At 43.5% G+C, this 23,601-nt stretch overlaps 1 protein-coding gene across 1 annotated transcript in view; it reads right to left on the bottom strand.

Annotated features, from left to right (window-relative positions):
- Positions 1-5,272: 5,272 nt before the first annotated feature.
- The window catches only part of KIF17 (kinesin family member 17), a 33,937-nt gene continuing 15,608 nt past the window's right edge, over positions 5,273-23,601 (bottom strand). The window contains exons 8-14 of the mRNA XM_063296636.1: positions 20,765-20,832; positions 15,864-15,997; positions 13,564-13,795; positions 11,144-11,402; positions 10,022-10,089; positions 7,599-7,719; positions 5,273-6,520 (exon numbers count right to left, since the gene is read on the bottom strand). Coding sequence (XP_063152706.1) covers positions 6,324-6,520; positions 7,599-7,719; positions 10,022-10,089; positions 11,144-11,402; positions 13,564-13,795; positions 15,864-15,997; positions 20,765-20,832 — 1,079 coding nt within the window. The 3' untranslated portion in view covers positions 5,273-6,323. The remainder of the gene's footprint in view (positions 6,521-7,598; positions 7,720-10,021; positions 10,090-11,143; positions 11,403-13,563; positions 13,796-15,863; positions 15,998-20,764; positions 20,833-23,601) is intronic.

Consider the following 23,601-nt stretch of genomic DNA (forward strand, 5'->3'; position numbering starts at 1 on the left):
AAAGCCATTCTTCCAATATACATCTAAAGTATGTGCTGCAGTTTTAACCATCGCCTGCTTTTTTAAAGCTTTCTTTCCCTTAATACCAGGGCAAAAGCTAGCTCATTTCTACCTGCAAAGTCATTAGACAGCAGCACTGAAGGTGTGATTTCACTGCCCCCCCCTTCTGCTGCCTTATATTTCCACCTCATTTCTGTTGGCAGGATTGGCTAGGCTTAAATGCCACAAGCATACTAATGCTAAGATGAAGGCAGGGACACGTGTTTGGATGCATTTTTTAAATGCAAATTTTATTAAAGGTTTTAAAAAGAAGATAAAAACTAAGAAAAACTAATACAAAGGAAAGAAAGGAAGAAAGAGAAGGAAAGAAAAAGACAAAAGTACAAAAAGAACAGGTAAAAAGACATAGAAAGAAGAAGCTTCCGATTGCCTTTGCAGCAAATACGAGCATGATGACAAAATTATCTCTTACTCTATGGTTACAAAAAAAGCTCTCTTTTTTCTATTATCTAATGTTTTCTAATCATCAAAAACACAAATCAAAAGTTCATTTTTTTCTGTTTCATGCAAAAAGTCTATGAAGGGTTTCCAGTCAGCAATAAATGTAGATGTTGTCTTTTCTCTAATCAAAGAAGTCAATTTTAGCCATCTCTGCAAATTCCATCATCTTCACCATCCATTCCTACATTGTGGGTAATACCAAACCTTTCCACTTTTGAGCATATAATAACCCTGCTGCAGTTATCATATATAAAAACAAAGTTCCATGACTTTTTTCCAGCTGTTTATCCATTAGTCCCAAAAGAAAAGCCTCTGGTTTCAACTGTACATTAGTCTTTAAAATCTTCTGAATTAGTGCATGTATTTGTATCCAAAATTCTCTGGCTTTTTTACACGTCCACCAAACATGATAAAAAGTCCCTTCATGTTGTTCAGATTTCCAGCATATATTCCAAGTACCTTTATACATTCTAGACAATTTCTCTGGTGACATATACCAATGGTACATCATTTTATAAAAGTTCTCTTTAAGACTAGAATATAATGTAAATCCCAATCCTTTCAACCACATATTTTTCCATTGTTCCATTTGTATAATAACTGAAATTTTAGCCCATTTTATCAGACATTCTTTCACTTCTTCTGTCTCAAATTTCAACAAAAATTTATACATTTTAGCAATTACATGTTCATCATTTGTACATAATTCTATTTCAAACTCAGTCTTACATTGTTCAAAACAGTAACATCTTTTATCTACTTTAAACCTTTCTGATAACTGTACATAAGAAAACCATTGGCAAGTATGTCCTTCTCTTATCAGATCTTCTCTTGATTTTATTTTACATTTCCCTTGAAAAAATTCTAGTGTATCACAATAAGTTAACAATTTACGTTTACTTATCATCTCTGCCCGTTTGGATGTATTTGGATCTTCACCTGAAAACAACTGGAGATAAAAACGATGGGCTGGTCTAAATCACTGGCAACTCTCCAAAGGCACATCATAAGCAGAAGCAGGCTGTTTAAAACCCCACTGATGTTATAAGAAGCTTTCAGACTCAGACTCCTGTATTATGCCCAGTTATTTGGGAATGGCTCAATTCACAATAGTTACGAAGCCGTGGTTTGCTTTAACTATGATTTGTGAAATAAGCCACAAGGATTGGGTTTATACAAGACGTTTAGTCATCCAACGTGGTTTACAAAATATAATGCCTGGGTTCTTGCAACATGCTACTCTTGTCCCTAGAGTGATGGGGAGGGGACTGAAGGAGGTAGCCCTACAGCAGGCCAACTGCGGCCCAGCACATTAGAGATTTTCTGCTGGCATAGGATGGAAAACATTAGTTTCATGCCAAAACACCTTGTCCCAATGAAATGGAGACAATGTTGTGACCACATGTCCTCAGCAAATGATTAGTGGGGCATCTTCACGTTGTGGGAATCAACTTCATCAAGCCGATCACTTGGTTATAGTTAAAACTGCCTGACATTTTATCAGTGAGTAGTTTAACAAATCAGTATTAGTGTGCTTTGAAAATGGAATTTCTCTTCAGATTTTGGAATACTGGTCAGAGTATAGAAGAGTTATACCCTGTAAGTAGTGGGAATGCAGGGGCAAAAAAAGACCAGGACAAGTTTGACTGAGGAGACAGATTTGAGCTGGCCACTGGTGAAGCATCATATAATGCAATGGCTTCATCAGGAAGCCTGATGCATGATTTCATGGATATGCTGCCTGCTGTGAGAAAGTTTATTTGCCTCCAGCATGCTCTGCTTATGCATCTGTAACTGTGGCAGCTTTTACAAATACACTAGCTATCCAGAGTGGACTGTCACCTAAAGAAAACTAAATTTTACAGCATTTTCCCTGGAAATTCTTGCCTCCTGAGAGTGGGGAGTGCTTAACAGGGCAATGCGTATTTGCAGTTTCCATGTTGCTGGTATGGAGATCCTTCCCATCTCACAAAGCTCCAGCTGCAGATGTCAGTTGCTGCCACGCGGAGCCCAGATCACAAGATACCATTCATGGAGCACATGAGTTCACGTTCTTATTTACTAGTGAAAATTGGCAGGTAAAATTCAATATGTTGCCAAAGCTTTCTGTCTGCTGTGTTGCAGTGCAGCAGAGAAACTAGGGAACAACTTCCATACAACATGGCAGATCTTCAGGGGAGAGTGTGGCGATGGGCTGGGGAATTGTTCGTTGCTTCTTGCTGATTCAGACCAAGAAATGGCCCAGATGGGTTAAGCACTAGTTGGCTGCTGGCAGGCAGGTCTATGTGCCTTTTATCCAACAAGGAAATGCAATGTTGGAGGCTGACCCTCTTCTTCCTCTTGCGTTCCAGAACTTTTAAGGGCACCATTGTGTGCTTTTAATTTGTACTTCTTTAGAGGGAGGGCAATGAATGAATGGAGGAGGGTGCAAACTAAGAGGGTGGGGTTGGGTTCCTGAAAAGAATATTCCAATTGTGCTGTGTCTTTCTTCAGAATTAGCCGCTGAAGCTGCCAGCAGGGGTCTTGACGTGACTCGCTCACCAGTTTCAAATTATTGTGTTTTGCTTAATTCATGCCTAATTCTCTACTCTGTTGTAATGTTTGCTTTGCTTCCAGACCCTTTTTAAAAAAACAATACTTATGCATATGTAATGCATAATATATAAGTTAAAGTACACAGTACACAGATGTACTGTGACTTTTCTTACTATTAGCAATGTTTATTGGATAATTGGCAGCTCCTGACCATTCCCAACACTTGCAGCTTTTATGCCTGCACCTTTATCGAAGTATTTTTAAAAAACGTATTAATGGGGCACAGATTACTCTGTTCCATCATTGGATTATTTAGGAAGTGCTACCCTTGGAGCCGAATCTATTCTGCAAGGCTGTTGAGAGGACAGAATAACAGTACCTGTAACAGGGAGCACATTTCCACAATTACGGCTAGTGTGCAAACATTCTTGAGCAGATCAGCTTTAGCAAGCTGACCTCATCCCATCTTGACTAAGCAGCTCCAACAAAGGATGTTGGAATGCTGCGACTGGTGTGAAATCAGTCAGCTAGGCTCCTAGCCAGGGTAGGATACAAGTATCCTATCACATCTGTACTAGAAGATCTGCCCTGGTTGCCATTTGCTTTCTGGATACAAATTAGAGTGCTAATATTAATATCTAACCTTTCAATAATCTTAGGATTTAACTGAGGAACTGCCTTTCCCATTATGAATCTGCCTGTGTTAAAATAGGATACCAGATAGTGCTGCAAGGATATGGATGACCACTAGGTGGCAGCAAAGAGATAGAGCCTAGTCTAAATTAAGATTCAGATTGTGCCAAAAAGCAGGAACATTTTCAACACCACTCAGAGGCTGTATTGTTTTTTTAGTGTGCAATGTCCCCCACCTTGGGGCTTTCCCCCTTGCTGGGTTGCAGTGCTCTTTACCCATTCTTGAGCTGGCTGAAAACTACACCAGCATGAAATTCACTGCCAGTCACCTGCTTCCCCTTCATGGGGATGAAGGACAAAGCCTCCCAGATTTTATACACCTTGAGGCTGCCCTTGGATGGTGTTGGAGTAAGGGGGAAAACACTACTCTTAACACTGGATTACTTAAGCCTGTCTCACTCAACAGGCTGGGGATAAGATGAAGGCAATGTCACGAGGACCCAGCAGCAAAGAAGATATCGTCACAGCATCTTTGTGTCATAGCGCAAATGGAGAAAGGCCCTCAGGCATTTTGTATCCTCCATCTTTTTTTTTCTTTCCATGAAAAAAATAGCTGTAGAATGTTATTTCAATTAGTAGTGCTAAAACCTCAGTGCCAACTTTGCAGCACCCAGATCTCAACTTTTGATGGTACAAATGTTTGAAGTACAATGCTTAAGGCAGCCACTTTGCTCCCTTAAGCCCTGCCAATCCAACTGCAAACGATGCCCACCGTTACTGGTTAGAGGGATCCGCTGTTTCCCTCTTCTGCTCGGATTTTATTCTCTGCATAAGTCACTGTGTTAGAAAGCCCTAAGGAAGCCCATATCATATTCCATTTATTCTAGGCATCCATTCAGCAGTAACTTCCTCATAGCAATTCAGTGGCTCTTTTGGTTCAGTAAATTATTCCAAAACCAGGACTTCCCAAACACAAGCAAGGACAGATGCCTATGGGCTGCTAAGAAGATTCCGGGGAGACAGTGCTCCATTCTGGTTGGGCGAGAAGAGGAAGGAGTCATTATTTACACTAGAAATTTGGGGCAAAGGCTCTCTCCCCCTGCCCGTCGGCTTCTTCTTTCATATCATCCCAAGAGCAACCCCTTTGGGGTGACAGCCAGCAATAGACCCCTTTGGGCTGTGAAGCAATCAAACTGAAGTTGTCTTAACAGACGGTTTATTACGCTGAGGGGAAAGGTGAATATGAACAATCAATAACACAGACAGAGCAGTGTCTAAAAGTAAAATCTGAATCCCACACAAATATACCACAATGGCAGCAGTGCTGGTCCCCTCCACCCCCCACCCACCCCCCATCTATTATTCTCAGCTGGTGAGCTGTTGTGCAAATCAGAAGCTTGTGTTGTGCTGCTGGCTATGCAACTTGAAACAGACTGGCTTTTCCAGCTTCCTCTGGTCCAGTGGGAAGAAAGCAGCAGCTGAGACGTGGCAGCAGTGCTGCTGTTACCAGAGGCTTTTTTCTTGCTTGCTACAGTGAGGAAGAAGGCAGCAGTGGATTCCAGACTGAGGTGATCTCAGGTTACAGAGGTTACTCGGTGGGCTCAGGACAGCTACCTTAAGGCTTTCATAAAAAAGGATGCACTCTGAAACCCAAGTGCCAAAGGCAGAAAAACAATGGGGCGTGCAAACCTTCATGGAAAATTCTGAGCAGGATGATTTGGGAAAGGGTTATTAGGTGAAGTCCAAGTCCTCTCTCTCCCACTCCTTTCTTCCCTCAGGTCAGAGCCATTACATAGATGAACGAGGCAGAATCACTAATATGAGCCAGAATAAACAGGAAGAACGAGAACCTTGCTGGAGGACCACCAGAGGCAGCTTCTCCTGTCCTGCCTCTTCGTCACGCAACTGGCTTGGGACAGAAATTCTTAGACACAGCCTTAGGTCTCCACCCTAGATCAGCAGTGCATTTACATTTTGCCTGGCAATTACAACTGCCCTGTTGGGAGTAGTAATCCCTACTCACTCTTTACCCACAACCTAAATCAAGCAGCTTCAGTTCCATCCATCTTTTAGGCTGAGTTCCCAATTACTCAAGAAGCCTTCCCTTCTTGAGAGGTCCCTCTTTGGGGCACCATTTAAGCTGAGCCAGCAACTTGTCTGTTCTCTTGCTCTTCCCATGAATTCCAAAGGGATAATAGCAGAATCAGGATCTAAAGTGAGCAGGTAAGTCAGTGATGCACCAGGCCATCTTGCAGGTTCCAGGGATTTCTGACAAAGGAGAAGGGAAATGCTGGAGGCTGTGGGATGGGGAGGAGAGAAGCTCATGGCCAGGAACTTTCACACCATTTCTTCTGGGACTGATTTCCCTTCCTGTTGCTGGGTAGAGCAGTGATTTGGAGAGAAAGGACGGGCACACGAGTACAAAATAGCAAAGGACTGGGTTGCGATACGAGGTGCCAGCCCCAACTTGAACATGGAGGGCTGATCAGACGAATGGTCTTTGGGAAGCACCTTTTAATTGCTTTCACTCTCCCCAGATGGGAAAGAAAAGCCTTGGATTCTTGGAACTTCAGCAGGGGCCGCCAACAGGAGGCCAGTGAAGGAGGGCTAGTTATCGGCCAGACAGAATAGCAGGCAGGCAACGGCCCCCTCAGTCAGAGGGGGTCACCATTCAGGTTGCTTCGGCTCTTCTTGCGTTTTGTCTTGGCTGAAGGGGAGGAGAAGTCCAGGGATTCCAGGCGGAAGGGGCGTGGCTGGGGCATCTCCACTGCTTGGGCAGGGGAAAGAGATACTAAGCCGGAAGTCAACATGGAGCTGCCGTTGTTCAGTAAAGGAGGCGAGCTATGGGAAGCTGCAGAGGGAAAAAGACAAAAAGAGGAGTTTGGGGTGTGTGCACTTGGGTTTAATTTCAGGAACACCAATAGCAATACCTCACTGTCCATTCTCCATCCTCCCCAGGAGAAATTTACCTTAAAGTCTTGCAACAATGCTTTTGTTCAGTAGATGTCGAGCTTGTGCGCAAAGACTTTTTAAAAGTTCTGTACAAGTATGAGATATATACTGTACTTCAGTGCTGCTGCTCCCAGCTGACCTTCACTGTCTTCCTGCCACTGCTGACAAGGTGCACCTGGCCTGGCCCTATACAAGGCAGCTGCTGGCCATGCCAGGCCCTCTTCCTGACTTTCGGAAAGCAGCTGGGCCAGCAGAGCGCAGGGCGGTGGGAGCGGCTGGGGCTTTGCGCTGTGGCGCTGGGGTGGCTGGCCATGGTGCGGGGCTTGAGGCGGCCCTCCTCGGCGGCAGCAACAGGGCTGGGGCTGAAGTAGAGGCCCAGGGGTGGTGGCAGTGGGCTGAGACCATTGAAGGCCCTAGGCCTCTACTCCAGCCCCACCACGGCCACCACCATTGAGGAGTACCACTGTGCAGGGCGGTCAAAAGGGCAGAGATGGGGGGAGATAGGTGGGGGTGGGAGTTGAAGGGCCCTGTGGTGGTAAGTGTGCGTGCTCTGCCAAGCACCCAAATTTTGATCACATGACCACGGGGGTGCTGCGATGGCTGTAACTTTGGGGACTGAGAGTAAGTACCATTCGCTCAGTGCCACCATAACTTCAAACGGTCGCTGAACGAATGGTCATCAAGCAAGGACTACCTGTAATAAAGAATGGAATCACTAAAACAGTAATACGGAACTGATATTGTGATTTCTCCGCCCTCCAACACAGAGACAAATTTCTGCCAGCCTTGGGGACAAAGGAAATGATTTCTCTCCCCCAAGGCGGAGATACTGAAAAAAAAAAAGAATGCCTCTCTTTAGATGTCTCTGAGACTCTGAGTGAAATTGTATTGTTCTATAAAAATATTAAACGCACGTGAGGTTATTAAGCAGGGACAGTTTTCAGGAGAAAAAATAAAGAGCATGCGAAGGGATTTACCTAGGCTCTTCATGGGGTCAGCGTTGAGAATCTGGCTGGCTCGTTTTGAGCGGAAGTAATTACTGGCAATGTTTTCACTGTCACTCTTACTCAGCATCATCTTGTAGCGGTCTTCTTCTGGCTGGGGACAGAGACAAGGGACTACCAGTTTATCGTTCTTCAGTTCAAGTAGGATCACGGCTTTCCTAATTCCACAGTAAGGGGACCGAGGCTTGAGACCTCTGCCTTACCTTTTCAAGCCCCAATTTACCTTGCTATACTGTCTCCAAACGAGAAAGTAATGGCAGTTAGTGGCGAAACTAGAAACCCCACAATTGTGATGATTCCATAGTAATCTGCCGTGAAGGATTATTATGGAATAGTTATTTATTTATTTGCATATGTATGTATGTATGTATTTATTTTCTATCCCACCTTTATTATTTTTATAAATAACTCAAGGTGGCAAACATACTGAATACTCCCTCCTCCTCCTCTTTTCCCCACAACAGCAACCCTGTGAGGTGAGTTGGGCTGAGAGAGGGTGGCTGGCCCAAGGTCACCCAGCTGGCTTTCAGGCCTAAGGCGGGACTAGAACTCTCATACCACGCCTGACTGGCTCTTGGGCTGAGAGAGGGTGGCTGGCCCAAGGTCACCCAGCTGGCTTTCACGTCTAAGGCGGGACTAGAACTCTCATACCACGCCTGACTGGCTCTTGGGCTGAGAGAGGGTGGCTGGCCCAAGGTCACCCAGCTGGCTTTCACGTCTAAGGCGGGACTAGAACTCTCATACCACGCCTGACTGGGAGAGGGTGACTGGCCCAAGGTCACCCAGCTGGCTCTCATGCCTAAGGGGGGACTAGAACTCTCGGTCTCCTGGTTTCTAGCCTGTTGCCTTCACCACTAGACCAAACTGGCTCTCTATTATATTTATTTTATGATAATATATTTATTATGTATATTTATTATACTCCAGAAAAGCAGTTCAAAGTGCTCCAGCTACATTTGATGTCCTGCCTGCTGCAACCCCACAAGACAGAAGTGAAAACAGAGGGATCATCTTCATCTAGATCTGATCCACATGTTTTCCTAGGTTGAGGTACTTCATCCTCTGCTTATACCCCACCTCATCCCTTTTGGGGCTGAGACTGCAATTTTTCAGCCTTGAAAACAGCCAGCCATGGGGAGGGGGTAAAGGGACACCCTAGGCTATTGGGGCATTATCTTAGAGGCTGTAGGATTGTGGGCTTAATAAGAGAAGGCAACCCAATGGGACCATCCCTTTGTTGCTCCTGATATTGCACTAGTAGTAGCTGGGTGGCCAGAAGGAGGCAGCAGCCCCCCCACCCCCAGCTGTGGCAAGTATAAGGGAGATAATAGCAATCAGTCCCAACCCTGTTTCCCCACTAAGTTCTTCCTCCAGTGATCAAGACAAGACAAAGGCTGGGAATGCTGGTTTTACCCTTTCCTTCCTTATAAAAGTAAGGGGAAGAGTTCTGACTTGAAGCAAATCCTCCCAAGTTTATTTTTCATTTTAACAAGTGAAATTCTCAGTTCTGACCAAGAAGTTGGGAAAAATGCTGTCCACCAGTAAGACATCACTGATTATGGATTATGTGCGTATGGCATGCGAAACACGTTAGAGGTTGAAGTGTTGTGCGTATTTGCAGGAGCATTTCTGAGAGCGGTAACTGAGCTAGGATTAGTGTTAACTATAACAGAAAGGAGATTTATTTCTGGAGATTTATTTACTTATCTCTTTGTTGTTGTTTATTTGTTTAAGTCGCTTCCGACTCTTTGTGACTTCATGGACCAGCCCACACCAGAGCTTCCTGTCAGTCGTCAACACCCCCAGCTCCCCCAGGGACGAGTCTGTCACCTCCAGAATATCATCCATCCACCTTGCCCTTGGTCGGCCCCTCTTCCTTTTGCCCTCCACTCTCCCTAGCATCAGCATCTCCTCCAGGGTGTCCTGTCTTCTCATGATGTGGCCAAAGTATTTCAGTTTTGCCTTTAATATCATTCCCTCAAGTGAGCAGTCTGGCTTTATTTCCTGGAGTTTGATCTTCTTGCAGTCCAAGGCACTCTCCGAATTTTCCTCCAACACCATAAATATTGGCAAAGCCTAGCACCTGCCTAACCACATCCTACCAGGAGGGGAATCAGAAAGCATCCGCTTTGTGTGTATATGTGTGCATATATGTGCACCTGGGGGAAAAAAATAGAAGGAAGTGACTTCAGATTAGCAATCTCTTAGACAAAGAGCAGGCAGGATGACAAAGAGAGTATACAGAATGAATCCTTAACTCTCCATCAAGACTTTAGTGCCCCCTTGTGGTCAATAGGTCATAAAGTACTGAAGAGACAACGCCACTGGACTTGGACCTCCAAGAAAACACTTGCAGCTTATTTTCATTAGGCGCTGAGCGCCCTTTGTCACCTTACCACTGTCGCTGTCTCCCCATTCTCTGAATTCTTCTTGCCCGCCTTGGTCTGTGACATTGATGAAACTGCTGTGAGAAAAACAACAACAGTGGCTCTTAATCTCTTTCAAAGTGCCATGGCAATATCCCAGTCAATATTGTGCCATTGAGCAGGGGCAGAGGGCATCTGGTAGACACAAAACCCCCTGCTCCAGTGTTCCTTTTGAATGTTTTTAGAGTATTTTATTGTTAAACAGAATTTAAAATGCTGCAAAGCAAAGCACCACCCATGTCTATTTCCAAGAACAGCTCTGGATTCCTTAAGGACACTCTGGGACTTTGTACAATGTGGCTTCCTGCACAAAACTAGAAACATAAGGTGTGAGAGGTCACCATAAGGGCCCTGGAGGGCTAGAGAAGGTGACAGGGACCAGGCTCTGTAGTCTGCCTACTGGTAAATGGGAATGCAGGCAATGGCAGGAATTTTCTGAATGTTCGGGAAGCTATTAAAGGCTATTCTCCTAGACTTTGGGGTGGAGTGATGATTGAGCCCCTGTTGGATTGGGAGGAGGTGCTTTATCTGTTATCTTTGGGCCACTTCTTATTTTTTGTTCTTTTGCTTTCTTTTCTTATGTTTAATTGTAAGTCACCCAGAGTTGTTGGGAGTCAGGCAGTCTTTAAATTGGATGGATGGACCGACAGATAAAAAAAATAGGGGATGCCACTTGCTGGATCATAAAAATAGGTCTTGAGCTATGCTTAGATATAAGCGCATGGCAAATAAAAATGCTAAACTACACCAAAGGCTCTCCTAACTCTAACCACTCTCAGTGGCATACTTCCAGTTCTGTTTCATTTCAGTTCCCGGCCTGTTCATTTCAGTATTTTTATTTGAATAAATCCTAACTGGCTGGATTAATTAATTGTACTGTCTTAAATCACAGTTTAAAATCCTCAATGGCTGCGTTCGCCCAGTAAACCAAGCCAAAGCCAAACAGCATGTTTCGGGTTAGCATATGCCATGAATTAGGCCAGTAAGTTGGTGGAATGCGTTGGCATTGTCTAGCAAGTTATTCCTTGCCTGAGTTGGGCATCTGGAGCAATCCTATCCAGATGATACTGAAGCGCATGGGGCTTTTCTTACCTGCAGGGAGGCTGGTCTTCTGAGTGACAGGCTCTGGGATTTTCCAGCAGCCTGATTCCTCATCCCAGGTGGATTCCCACTTGATTTTATCAAAGTTGCTATAACTGCAGTCCCGCCGTATGAGAGGTTGCACTTGGTCCAGGAGCTGCTGAAACAGCAGGAGTTCTCGCTCCTGGCGGCGGATGGTGGCCAGATAATCAATCCTTTCGAGTTCAAACTCCGACTGGAGATCTTTGATTTCAGTCTCAGCAGCCCGCAGCTGGGAAGGAGAGAATCAGTATCATCAAAAGCACTGAGTAAAGGTTTAAAATTATTATTTTATAATAAATTTAATATATGTTCCACTCTTCCCCTGGAAAAAGCCCATTGTATGGGTGAGACAATCAACATGCAGCATCACCATGTACAGAGTAAAAGATAAACACCTGAATGAAATGCTAACAGCACCTTTATATCCATTATCTAAATCAAGGTGGCTGGCTCCTCTTTAGAAGAACTGCAAGGTTCAAGAAATACAAGCATGCTGTCCTTATCAGAAGCTATCAGAGGATTGGCTTCGCACACATGAACATCACTGGGCGACTTGGTACTTGACAACTGCACATCAGGAACATGTGGACATGAAAAACATGATAACCACAAAGCCTTTATACCTACAATATGAAGCAATGCGCTCATCAGTGGATTAACACACATGTACAAATTGTGTGTTAATTGTACAAACATTTAATCTTGCAGTTTTCTAGTTCTTTTTCAAACTGCCACAGATAACCTCAATTTATGTATTTTTATTTTTTGTTAATTATCTACATATAATGTTACCATTGTATTAATTAATTTGGGTCACACACACTGCTCTCTAAGTGCTGGCTGTTTAGTTCAATGGATTATTGAATAAAATCACACCTGGCTAGATTCAGAGAATGTCACAAAACATGATTTTTAAACCACGGTGGCTGGATTTGTGCAAAATGTTAACCAAAAAACCACTTTAGTTCAGAGTCTAAACCAGTATTTTTCAAACTTGGCAATTTTAAGATGTGTGGATTTCAACTCCCAGAATTCCTCAATCAGCATCCACAAATCTTAAAGTTGCCAAGTTTGAAAAACACTGCTCTAAACAAACTTATAAGCCACTTACAATCTCCAGATACGGAGTGGCATATAAATAGTAATAGTAATAATAAAAAGTAAAAAAATAACAATAAAATACTATTGACAAGCCATGCAAAACACTTAGAGCACTTCCACACTGCCACTCTCTTGATTCCCCATCCCCCAAACACAGACTTGACCTCATTATGCTGAGAACAAGGAGCAACCCCACCCCACCGCAGTCTAAGAAAGAAGACAAGCAAGCACACACACCAAAAATAAATAAATAAACAAATCAGCTTTTTGGTTTGCAAGGTTAATCCCCTGCTGAAGACAAGGGGAAAACTGACCATACTTTTGGCATTAGCTTGCTTTGCCTAGGTTACTGAGAGGGAGATGCAAAGCCAGCAAGCCAGCATTCCCCTTACAGGCCCTTTTGAAGCTCAAAAACCAGGAGACAGAGACAGGCAAGATCCCTCTCCAATGGTCATGTGGCCCACTCCCATAGTCTGTGTTTTTACCTGAAAACCAAGTCCAGGACAATTCCTGCTTCTTTTTCATAGCAACCAAATTATTAGCAACAAGATCCAGATCCAGCACCAACAAGGATTTCATGATCAGTGGAAATGGCCTGCTAGACAAGACTACCTTTTTCATACTACTCTTCTTGTGGGATCATAAACAAAGTGGGGGCTGAATATTTTCATCCCGAATTATATTGAAAAAGAAATTTGGCAGATACAGGTAGTCCTAGTTTAGTGACCATGATTGGGACCGGCAGCTTGGTTGTTAAGCAAAGCAATCACTAAGTGAAACTGCAACCGTGCTTATGGTCTTACTTCAGCTTTCCTTTATTTTATAGACCTGTGAAGGTCATAAATGCAAGGATTAGTCACCAAGTTACTTTTTCATCACCAGTGTAACTGCAAACTGTCACTAAACAAGGCAGTCGCTAAATGAGGACTACCTGTATAGCTAGTTCAGCATGGATAGGAAAAGCTGACCCAGCTGTTAATAATTATTAAAGGTAAAGGAGCTCTGATCCATCTTTTGACTGGCATGTCCTCTCGTTTTTTTTTTTCTTGTTTGCCTCTTATATAAATAAATATAACTAAACCTAGAAAGAAAAGAATGACAGTGCAACTGGTGTAGCCCAACACACGGATCAGGACCTACAGTCAACTTATGGGTCTTGACCTATGTGTTGAAAACCAGTGCTTAAAAGAGAAGCTTTTTAAACTTGCGCACTTCCAGCCATTTCATATGGACTGGAAATAAATAAAAGTATCGATGCAGGTAATTGCTTCAGAAGGGGAAAGTGTCACCTTTTCCTTCATCTTTTCCAACAATCGACTTTTGGCTCGCACTTCTTCCTGGATAGAGTCATAGACGTTGAGTAGGACCCAGTCGCTGCTGTCCTCATCCGATTTCTGCAGAGCTGCCAGCAGCTGCTTCTTCCGTTCATCTGCAACTTTCTTTCGATGCTTATGCTTTTCCTTCAGATCTTTGTTCTTGGCCTGTTCTCCTCCAACCACTTGTTGCTCTAGCATCTGCAGTCTAAGAGGGCCAGAGATACATCTTAACTTTGGGTACATCTTTTCAAGCCATTTCTAAACTCAGGGAGCCTTCTGCTATACAGGGCCTGTTGAGAACCCCGGAAGTCTGCAGCCTCTGTGCTGAGCAATGGAAAAGTCCACTGCAGGAAAGAGCTGAAGGTGGCAGGCAAGCTGTTTCACAGTGTCCGTGAAGCTTGTTCAGTGTTAGTGATCTTGTGACTGTGAAATGTTTCAGCAATTCCAAATGGATGGCTTGGAAGGGGATGAACTGGTATACGAGTAAAAGCATGGCACCATCTTTGAGTTGGCAGAAAATTATACTGGCATGAAATTGGTTGTCTGTGTTGCCAACCCCTATCCTGCTTCTACTGATGCTTGTTCAAATCACCGCAGTCACCTAACTTCCTCCCAAGGTAATGGGTGACAAAGTGTAATGGATTCACACATTATGGGGCTGCCCTTGGATGGTGGCAAAATAAGGGGAAATGCTACTTCTTTTGTGAGTGTGGCTAACAATGACTTCAGCATGTCTCACTCCCAGGCTGAGAAAGAGGCAAACGTAATGTCCTGGGGCGCTGCAGAAAATAGCTTCTGTCAGGGCATGTTTATGCTGTGGTTAGGTGCAAATGAGGAAAGGCCCTAAGGATGGGCATCCGCTTTTAGTCCCAGGATTGTAATCCTTAAGAGGTCAAACAGGGTACCTTAGGGCAAGAGCTAAAACCAGCAGTCAAAAAGGCAGAGGCCAAAATGGGAGGTCCCTCCTCTTTTTTCCCTCTCATTTTTCCACCACCCCATTTCTTCTTTTGTCTCTTCTCATCCTCCCCATATCACTCTACCATTAGAGAAGGGAAAGATCCTTTTGAATCAGAGATGTGACCGGACTGCTTACAGAGAAGTTGTGAAATTAGGCTGAAGTCTCAACGAAATTAGGTTAAGGTTGCACATGATATTTAAGATGCAGTATGTCTACTCCTATTGTTGATTTCTAAAGATCCTCTTAGAGTGAATCGGAGTGAACCATGAACTGTTACTCCAGACACGGCCAGGGGAGAAGGAGGTATTTTTACCACCACCCTCCTTTTTCCCTCTGCTGAAGCCTGAGCAAAAGCTGTCAGTTAAGAACCCCACCCCCCCATCCCATGTGAATACAGGTGCAGCATTCCCCACAAACAGTGCTGGAGGCATAGAGACACCTTTCATTGCTCATGCACATCTGTTCACGACCAACACGCTGGTATAAGTCTGGATTGCAGAGAATGCTCAAATACTAGTCCTTATAGTGAGGTAGGGAAACAAATATGTAAGCCAGGATCCAAAGATTGGCTAAGCTGTAATTAGAATGAATCTTCACATGTGCTCATCCATTTTCTTCAGTCAATGCTGGGGAACGTTCCAGGTTTACAGAGAAGGGTCTGCAAGAGAACATTCCCCAACACCAGAGGAAAAGAGGTCTGCCTCGTGCACTTGGGAGCTTCGTGCATTGCAAACTGAGACCAATGTGTGGATCCTTAATTTTTCTTAAGAATGCAAGTACATAAGCAGTTCTATGCTGGATTGGATGCCTGGGCCATCTAGTCAGGCAGCCTGTTCTTACGGTGGCCAACCAACTGCACAAGGAAGCCCGCAGCCCAACAGATGGCCTTCCAAGGCAGTCATGCTGCCATCAAGGGGAATAGCCACTGATCCCCATGACTTCCCTGAATTGGTCCAACCCTTCTTTGGAACCAGCCAAGCTGATAGCCAGCACCAATCCATATTCCATATTCTGCAATCAGTTGCACCTCTTTTGCCCAGCATTGATTCCAAGCCATTTATACCTAGAGAGAGTAAGAGAGAGATCGGGAGTGGGGGGTGGGGAGAAGATACCAAATTCAAATATCACAGAACAACTGCAGAGTAATCAAGCCTAGGTATAGTTAGGCTGAGACTCTAGTTTGCCCTGATACCCAGCTTTGTCTAATTTATTTTCACCCTGAAGAATACAGATTTTTGAAAACTGGATTGCTTTTCTTTCAAATAGCAACATGAGGCATTCATGATCACCATTCTGATGCCTTTCAGTCACTGACCTGGCAAGTACTTGCTGCTGGTTCACAGGCACAGGAACGTTCTCAGCTACATCAGTCCCAGGTGTGCCTGGTCGGAAAACTTTCCTCACTTGCAGGCTCACTGGAGGAGCAGGCGACTCCTCTATATTGAACTCCTGAGCATAAAAGGAAATGGGAGGCAGCAATTGGGAATATAATGTACATGAGGTCTGGGTTGACAGATATCAGGCTGAATCTTAGAGAGCTTTCCATCGGGTGATGCCTGTATTTTAAAAGTCCCTTCAAAAGGAAGTGGGGCAAAATGAATCAAGAGTAGCCCACCCTTTATATAGGTGGAATTAAGTCTAAGGTCAAGGCTGATTGGAGCATGAGCACCCAGCATCTGCTTCCTATTGTCCTTGGTTCTGCTGTTGTTGGACTTTAGTCCCAGCCAAATGTTCTGCAAGGGGAATGGAAGAGCAAACAATTCACTCTGCATGTGTTGAAGATGCTACGCAGTGACAGAGTGCTTCTGCTCCAAACCAAAAAGCCATTCAGCTGTTGACCTCACAATGCTCGTTTAATCCGAATCAGACTAAGATGGAGCATTTTCAGGGATGTGCAAGACCCCACCCCCCAGATATGCAATGTACGACACACGTCTTCCCCCTCCGCCAACTAGGTCAGTTCATAGCCACTAGATGACATCATCCCACATTGACAAGATTGACCTGTGGTAATACATCATAGAAGAGATAAACAATCTAGATGTTTTGGTCTTCAGCTGCTGCGGTCCCTTGCCACTGGCTTGGCCTGATAAAAATTGAAGTCAATAATATCTGGAGGGCATCAGCTGCCAGTCTTATACTATAGCAAGCAAAATGGATTGAACTAAACTCTCATGGATGTCAACACTGTGTGAAGCATAATCCAGTATATTTACTAAGAAGTAATTTTTTTTCAGTGGTATGTGCATTTTGGATTATAGCATAAGTGCTCAAAAATATGCATGTTTATCATGAAGGATTTATTTCTTTAAATAGGATTTATTCCCAATTAAGGGTATGTAAGATTACGTCAATGTGATACCAATGCACACTTAGGAAGTAAGCCCAATTTATCTGAATGGGGGTTTCTGTGGTAGGGCTACCAGACAGGGCCGCAACTGGGGGGGGGGGCGTGGGACATGTGCCCCGGGCACTGGGGGTGGTGGTGCTGGGGGTGTGCCAAAATGACAAAATAGTATTTGTATACTGAATGTTTCCTGGCACTTATAATAATCCCCACAATAAAACTTGCTAACACCTCCCTCACCAACCCATGGCGGGGAGGCTTGGAATCCATGTTTGTCCTGGGTGACACAGACCCTAGTTGTGGGCCTGCTACCAGATATAGGCTGCAAAAATCCAGATGACTTCCAGAGGGCAGCAAAGAGATACATACATCACAAATGGTTTGCTGCCATCAAGGAGTCATCTGGATTTTTGCAACCCAGATCTGGAGCCCTGACACACTTAGGATTGTTCTACAGTAGTGCGACACTAAATATATTTGGAGGAGGAGACCCTTTGAATTTCACAGGGTTAACCTCTCATTCCCCCTCAACATGGTGCCTCATCAAGGCTAGCAGGGGAGGTGTGTATTCCTGGGAAAGATGAGTGAAGAACACCAGGAGTATATATACTCAAGGCACGAAGGTCATCCCAGCTACTCAGCTAAAGCAAGCCGATACCTACAGTATATTGGGCGGCTGTCATATAGGGAGAAGCTGGGAGGCAGAGGATCACTTTAGTGACAACAGCAAAGGCATAATTACACATGTGGGAGAAAGCACTGGTAAATCACTCTTGTATATGTGGTTAGCGACATGAAGTGGTTGATAAAATATTGTCAAATGCTGGACCCCTCAGGCTGGATGGCCCTCAACATGCTCATATGGAAGAACTGAAGATTTTTGGAGTACTAATAGTGTTTATGATGCAGCTAGATTAAAGCTGTAGGGAGGTTCAGTTGCTGATATTGTCATGCAGGAAAAGAAATTCCAAAACTGCAAAGGCAGTGGGAACATGGAATGTAAGAGGCTCAACACAGTGAAAGATGAAATGAATCAACTAGACATTAACATCTTAGGCATCAACTTGGACACTTTCAGTCAGAAGAGCATGTGGTGGAAGGTCCCCTGTGCAAGCACCGAGTCATGTCTGACCCTGGCCTACAGAACAGAAATGAAGCAGGAGAATAACTTATCAGTTTCTGCCAATTGAAGGATTTCTTAATTGCTAACATTCAAAACTTTTAAATACCGCTTTTGCAATATTTTCCTGGCAGACTATATCAGGGTGGTTTGCCATTGCCTTCCCCAGTCGTCACCTTCCCCAGCAAGCAAGCTGGGTACTCATTTTACCAACCTCGGAAGGATGGAAGGCTGAGTCGACCTGAGCCGGCTACCCAAGAATCCAGCTTCCGCTGGGGTCAAACTCAGGTCGTGGGGAGAGTTTTGGTTGCAATACTGACACCTACCACCCTGCGCCACACGAGAAGAGCTTACTGTTTACTATTTAAGGAATGAAAAACGAAGACCGGAGTTGCTTTCATAGTCAGAAAAATATAGAAAAGACAGGCACGTGGGTAAACTGCAGTCAGTGACTTAATAATATAAATTAGACTTCAGAGATAGCTTTTTAGTATGATGGTTGTCAAGTTTATGCTCCAACCGATGATGTAGAAGAAGAGGAAGTTAACAGGTTTGATGGTCAAGTTTACTTTGAAATAGACAGAAGGTGCAAGTAAGTTGTGCTGCTTGTGGCTGCAGACTAGAATGCCAAAGTTGGGAACAATAAAGAGAAAAATCTGGTTGTACTATATGGCCTACGGAACAGAAATGAAGCAGGAGAATAACTTATCAGTTTCTGCCAATTGAAGGATTTCTTAATTGCTAACATTCAAAACTTTTAAATAACCAAAATGATGCCTATATACATGGATATCACCAGATGGAGTACACAGAAATCAAATTGACTATATTATTATTAATACAAGGATTGTGTTGGCCACGTCAAGATGTGGAATGTGCTTAGCGAAGTAGGAAGTCCCAGAACTTTTCCTGTGAAACCTATACACAGGATAGGAAACCACAACCAAGACAGAACATGGCAAAAGAGAGAGATTCCCGATTGGCAAAAGAGGGAGACAAGACTGTATATTCTTTTCCTATTTATTCAACCTATGGGCTGATTACATATTAAGGGAGGCTGGATTGGAGGAAGATGAGCATAGTTTTAAAACTGGAGAAAGAAACAACAATAACTTGCACTGTGCTGTGCTGTGCTGATGACACTGCCCCGATGGCGGAAAATGCAAATGAACTGCAAGCTCTAGTATAAAAGTCAAGGAGCCCAGTAAAAAAGTGATTATGATTAAATATAAAGAAGACCAAAATAATGACAGCAGGTATTGCCACCATCCTTAGAACTGACAATGAAGGATACTGAAGTGATGGACAGCTTCTTATCCTTAGAATCAACTATCAGCATAAAGGAACCAGTAGTCAAGTTCTTGATAGGGGAGCAATGAAGACCTTGGAAAAGATAATCTGATGTTGTGGTGCATCTACATCTACAAAGATCAGAATTGTGCAGCTAATCGTTTTCCGTGACATTCAATGGAAGCAAAAGTTGGACTTTGAAGAATGGAAGCCAGGGAGAAATGAATGCTGATGCTTTTTAACTTTGGTGTTGTAGAAGATTTCTGAGAATACCATGGATAGCACAAGAAAGCAAACCAACAGGCTATAGAATAAATAATTCCAGAGTTCTCACTTGAGGCACAAATGACCAGGCTCAAATTATCATATTTTGGGCACAATATGCAAAGACCTAGCTCTCTTGAGAAGTCTATAATGCTGGGAAAGGTGGAAGGATAGAGGATGGCCAGCAGCAAGGTGGATGGATGTCATGGGCAGCAGCAATACCCTTGAGGAACAGGTGTAAGAGCCACAACCAGGACAACAGTCAGACAAAAGAAATTTGACTCTGAGGGAGAAATGCAATTTGAGTAAGTGTCTCAGACCTGACCCTCCGTAAGTTCTCTTGAAGATAAAGGGAGAGAGGGGGGAGGTGCATTCAGACTTGCAAGATTCTGTTAACCTCATAATAGTAGTAATGGCTTTCGTAACTTTGGTTTCCTAGACTGGTCTACCTCAAAGGGCTGACATTGGACTTGATTACAGTGGTGATGGGTACACTGCTGGAAAGCCCTAATGCCAGGCTGGGGACAGATTATCCTGGAGAAAATCTATCTAAGTGGTCACTAAGAGTTGACACTGACCTGATGGCACATAACCCATCCACCCACCTATGATTACACACACCTAGGATAGTACTGTAGGACTTTTTTCAAGAATTACTGTAACCTAGGAATGCCTACCATTTCAAGGGTGGCTCCTCTGTCCTTCCAAAGTTATCATATGTTATGAAGTAGTAAGTGTTTAAGTATTAGGTTTAATCAATTACTCCATCACACTTAGCTTAAAATACCTTCTATTGTTAATTCATATTCATTTGATCCAATAATTCAGCACTGTTGGATACAGCTTTGAAATAACTCCCCAATTCTGCTGGCAATTTTCCATGTGAAATATATGAGTCATAATAAAAAAGAAACTATTTTATAAATGCATTAAAAGAATACCCTCAAGATATTATATTAATCACTTATAATATTTTGAAGCATTTTGAGGTCTTCATAAAAACCAAAATAAATGCTAAGAATTACAATCATTAGGAAACCCAATTTTTCTCCCCTCAAAGCACACAGTATTGATAAATCTACTCCATCTGACCCAGAGACATTTGTGAACCTCCTGGTATTGATGACAAAAGTACAATCCCACTTCTCCTTTGCTGTTTTATAACAAGGAGATGGAGTCCCATCTAGCAGAATACCTCAGCTGATAGTTCAGTTTCTGCAGCAGGGCTGGGAGGCAAAGAGGATTGGTCAGGAAGAGCTTCAGCTGACTGTGCCATTTCTAGAACAAACAGGAAGTGGAGATAAGATAAGAAGAAGCCATTAGCAGAAAGCTCTGTTAACTGTTGGCAGCTGGAATTGATTTGGGATAGGCATTGTTTGAATGCAGCTGAGCACCCTGAAGGGCCAGGCATACATTTTGGGCCTCCTCACTGCTTCAAGGCTCTCCATGAAGAAGCAGATGGTGATGCTGTTTAACAGCTCTGGCTGACTCACTAGAGCATCTTTCCACCATCAAACTGTCTATCCTGGTTATATCCAGATGACTTTTGTAATATGCTCTACATGAAAGTCTTTGATCAGAGTTTGGGAGCTTTAGCCACCTAAACAGCAGCACTTCCATCTTGTTTAGTTTATCTGTGCAGTCTAATTTAATGCAAAACTCCTGCAAGACACCAGCTTCCACAGATTCTCTAGGATTCAAGGATGAAAACTAAAGACATAGCTGGTGCCATTAGACGGCAACGCTTCACTCTGGGAGGTCTTGATTCAAAAGATCTCACTTGTGCAGGAAAACTCATCAAAGCAAAATCTTGGGTCCTCTGGCTATTCCAAATACTGCACTGCTCACCTCTTCCAAAAGCCAAAGCAAGGAAACCCCACTGGGTCTCCCCAGAGCATTGTTTGGCACCTGAGGAAGGGCACTGGGCTTACTGCTCCAAAGAGTCAGCCAGCCACCTTCCTTTTGGCAAGGAGAGTGTTCCCCTGCTGGCACAGGCAGTACTCCATGGTTGGCAGATGGCAAGTGCAATCAGTGATAGAAGAGAAGAGGGCAGCGTAATCTGCTTCTCCAATACAGCAGGGAAGCTGTATGTGGGCTGCAGCCCACTAGAGGGCAGCACAGAGATGGAGATCTGTGTATCTCTTTGCTGCCATCTAGTGCTCCTCCAGATTTCTGCAGCCCACATATGAGTAAGCTTACAATTCATTGCATGAGATCAGAGTCTCACCATGCCTCAAGAGAACTTGGCCCTAACAATTTCTTCTAGCACTTTTGAACAGATGTTAAAATAATATGAGAAATGGGAATTTCTGCTATTATGTGCACTAAATCTAAGAAGTGACCTTTCCGTCTACTAGATCACTTTCTGGGACCCACCACCAATATTACTAACTAATCCTATCTCATTCCAGGTGGTCTGAGGAATTATGCATATTGTTTTATTTTATAAAAATTATTCTTCAATTTTAATCCTTGGCTTAATTTATTATGGTTTTTTGCTAGTCTTGTAGAGGGGCAAAATTACCTCCCTCCCCCCCCAAATCTCTAATTTCCTGGAATGTTCAATGTTATCCAGCAGATTTTCTGTCATGAAAATCCTGAGAAGCGTCTCCTTACAGTCCCTTGTACTCTTCCTTGGGTGCCTTGATTCATAATTAGGGTTTTCAGTATGACTGCTGTGCTGATGATACTCAAGCCTAGCAGTCTTTTGTAATCCCTGATGACAATGCATGTGATAGAAAGTCTTACTAATGTTTTGTCTTGGATGTCTCTTATTGCCTCAGGTTGAATAGGGAGAAGACATAGATGGCTAAGTTTCTGCTTGATTATCCTTCTCATTCTCTGTTATTTTCCTCCCTGTTTGTCTCCAGGACTCCCAGATTACTCTAGTTTCCTCTGCCCATTGACAGATGAATAGCTGACTTTGCCCCCTTTTACTGACCTTACAGTAAAACAGTTGCAAATTTTCACTTCATAATATACATAGGATGCAAGAGGAACTCGACAGAAGACACTGTGACTTTATTGGTATCTGTTTTGGGTGTTTCAGTCTAAAATTACTGTGGTAGTTTCTTGCCAGGTGTTCTCAGTATCTCTCTCCATCCCCTGATCTTAGTCCACAGCAGTGTTGTTCAGGCTGCCTGAGGTTTTCATGCTATTCTTGTGTTTTGTTCCATCATAGCGTTCTTCACTGGCTCCCTATGCGGGTCAGAGCCTAGTTCAAACTTATGGGTGTTGATATTCGCAGCCCTCCATTCATAACCCTGCCAATCTCTGTCTGCCTTGATTTCTCCTGCTAGTTCTTTGTGTTCCCCTGGGGCAAGGCTGTCTTTTGGTTCCCCATTCCAGGATTGCAATCTAGAGGCTCTGGGCTTTCGGTCCTGGGCCTGAAAATCTAGAATAAGCTCTCTCCTTGCCTTCATCTCTGTGAAGTGTGATGGTCTTTAAAAGGTTAAAGACTTTTTTATTTGACCACTGTAGTGGGTTAGCATGGGGCTTGGTTATTTTACCCTGCTCACAGTAAGATTAGTAGTTTCCAGGTTAGTATTAGTTTTATATTAATCATGGATGCACACATGCTATGGAGTATTTTAGGACATTCTTTTAATATGTATGGTGGTTGTGTTTCGTTTGATTTGTTTTAGTTCCAAATATTTATTTTACTGGTTTGTTGTTAAGTTATGAACTGATTTTAATTGGTGGAATTCTGTACCTATTTTGTTTTTCTTTGGACTGGTACTGTGCATTGATAAAGGCACATAATAAATAATAATTATATTTTTATAAATAAGAACTATTTACATTTTAATTATTATATAATAATTATTGTTATAATCAGGCTACATTAGCCAGTTCGGTCTAGTGGTTAAGGTGCTGGGCTAGAAACCAGGAGACTGTGAGTTCTAGTCCTCCCTTAGGCATGAGAGCCGGCTGGGTGACCTTGGGCCAGTCCCTCTCTCTCAGCCCAAGAGCCAATCAGGCATGGTATGAGAGTTCTAGTCCCGCCTTAGGCCTGAAAGCCGGCTGGGTGAC

This window comes from Candoia aspera, chromosome 2, assembly GCF_035149785.1.
Source record: "Candoia aspera isolate rCanAsp1 chromosome 2, rCanAsp1.hap2, whole genome shotgun sequence".
NCBI lineage: Eukaryota > Metazoa > Chordata > Lepidosauria > Squamata > Boidae > Candoia > Candoia aspera.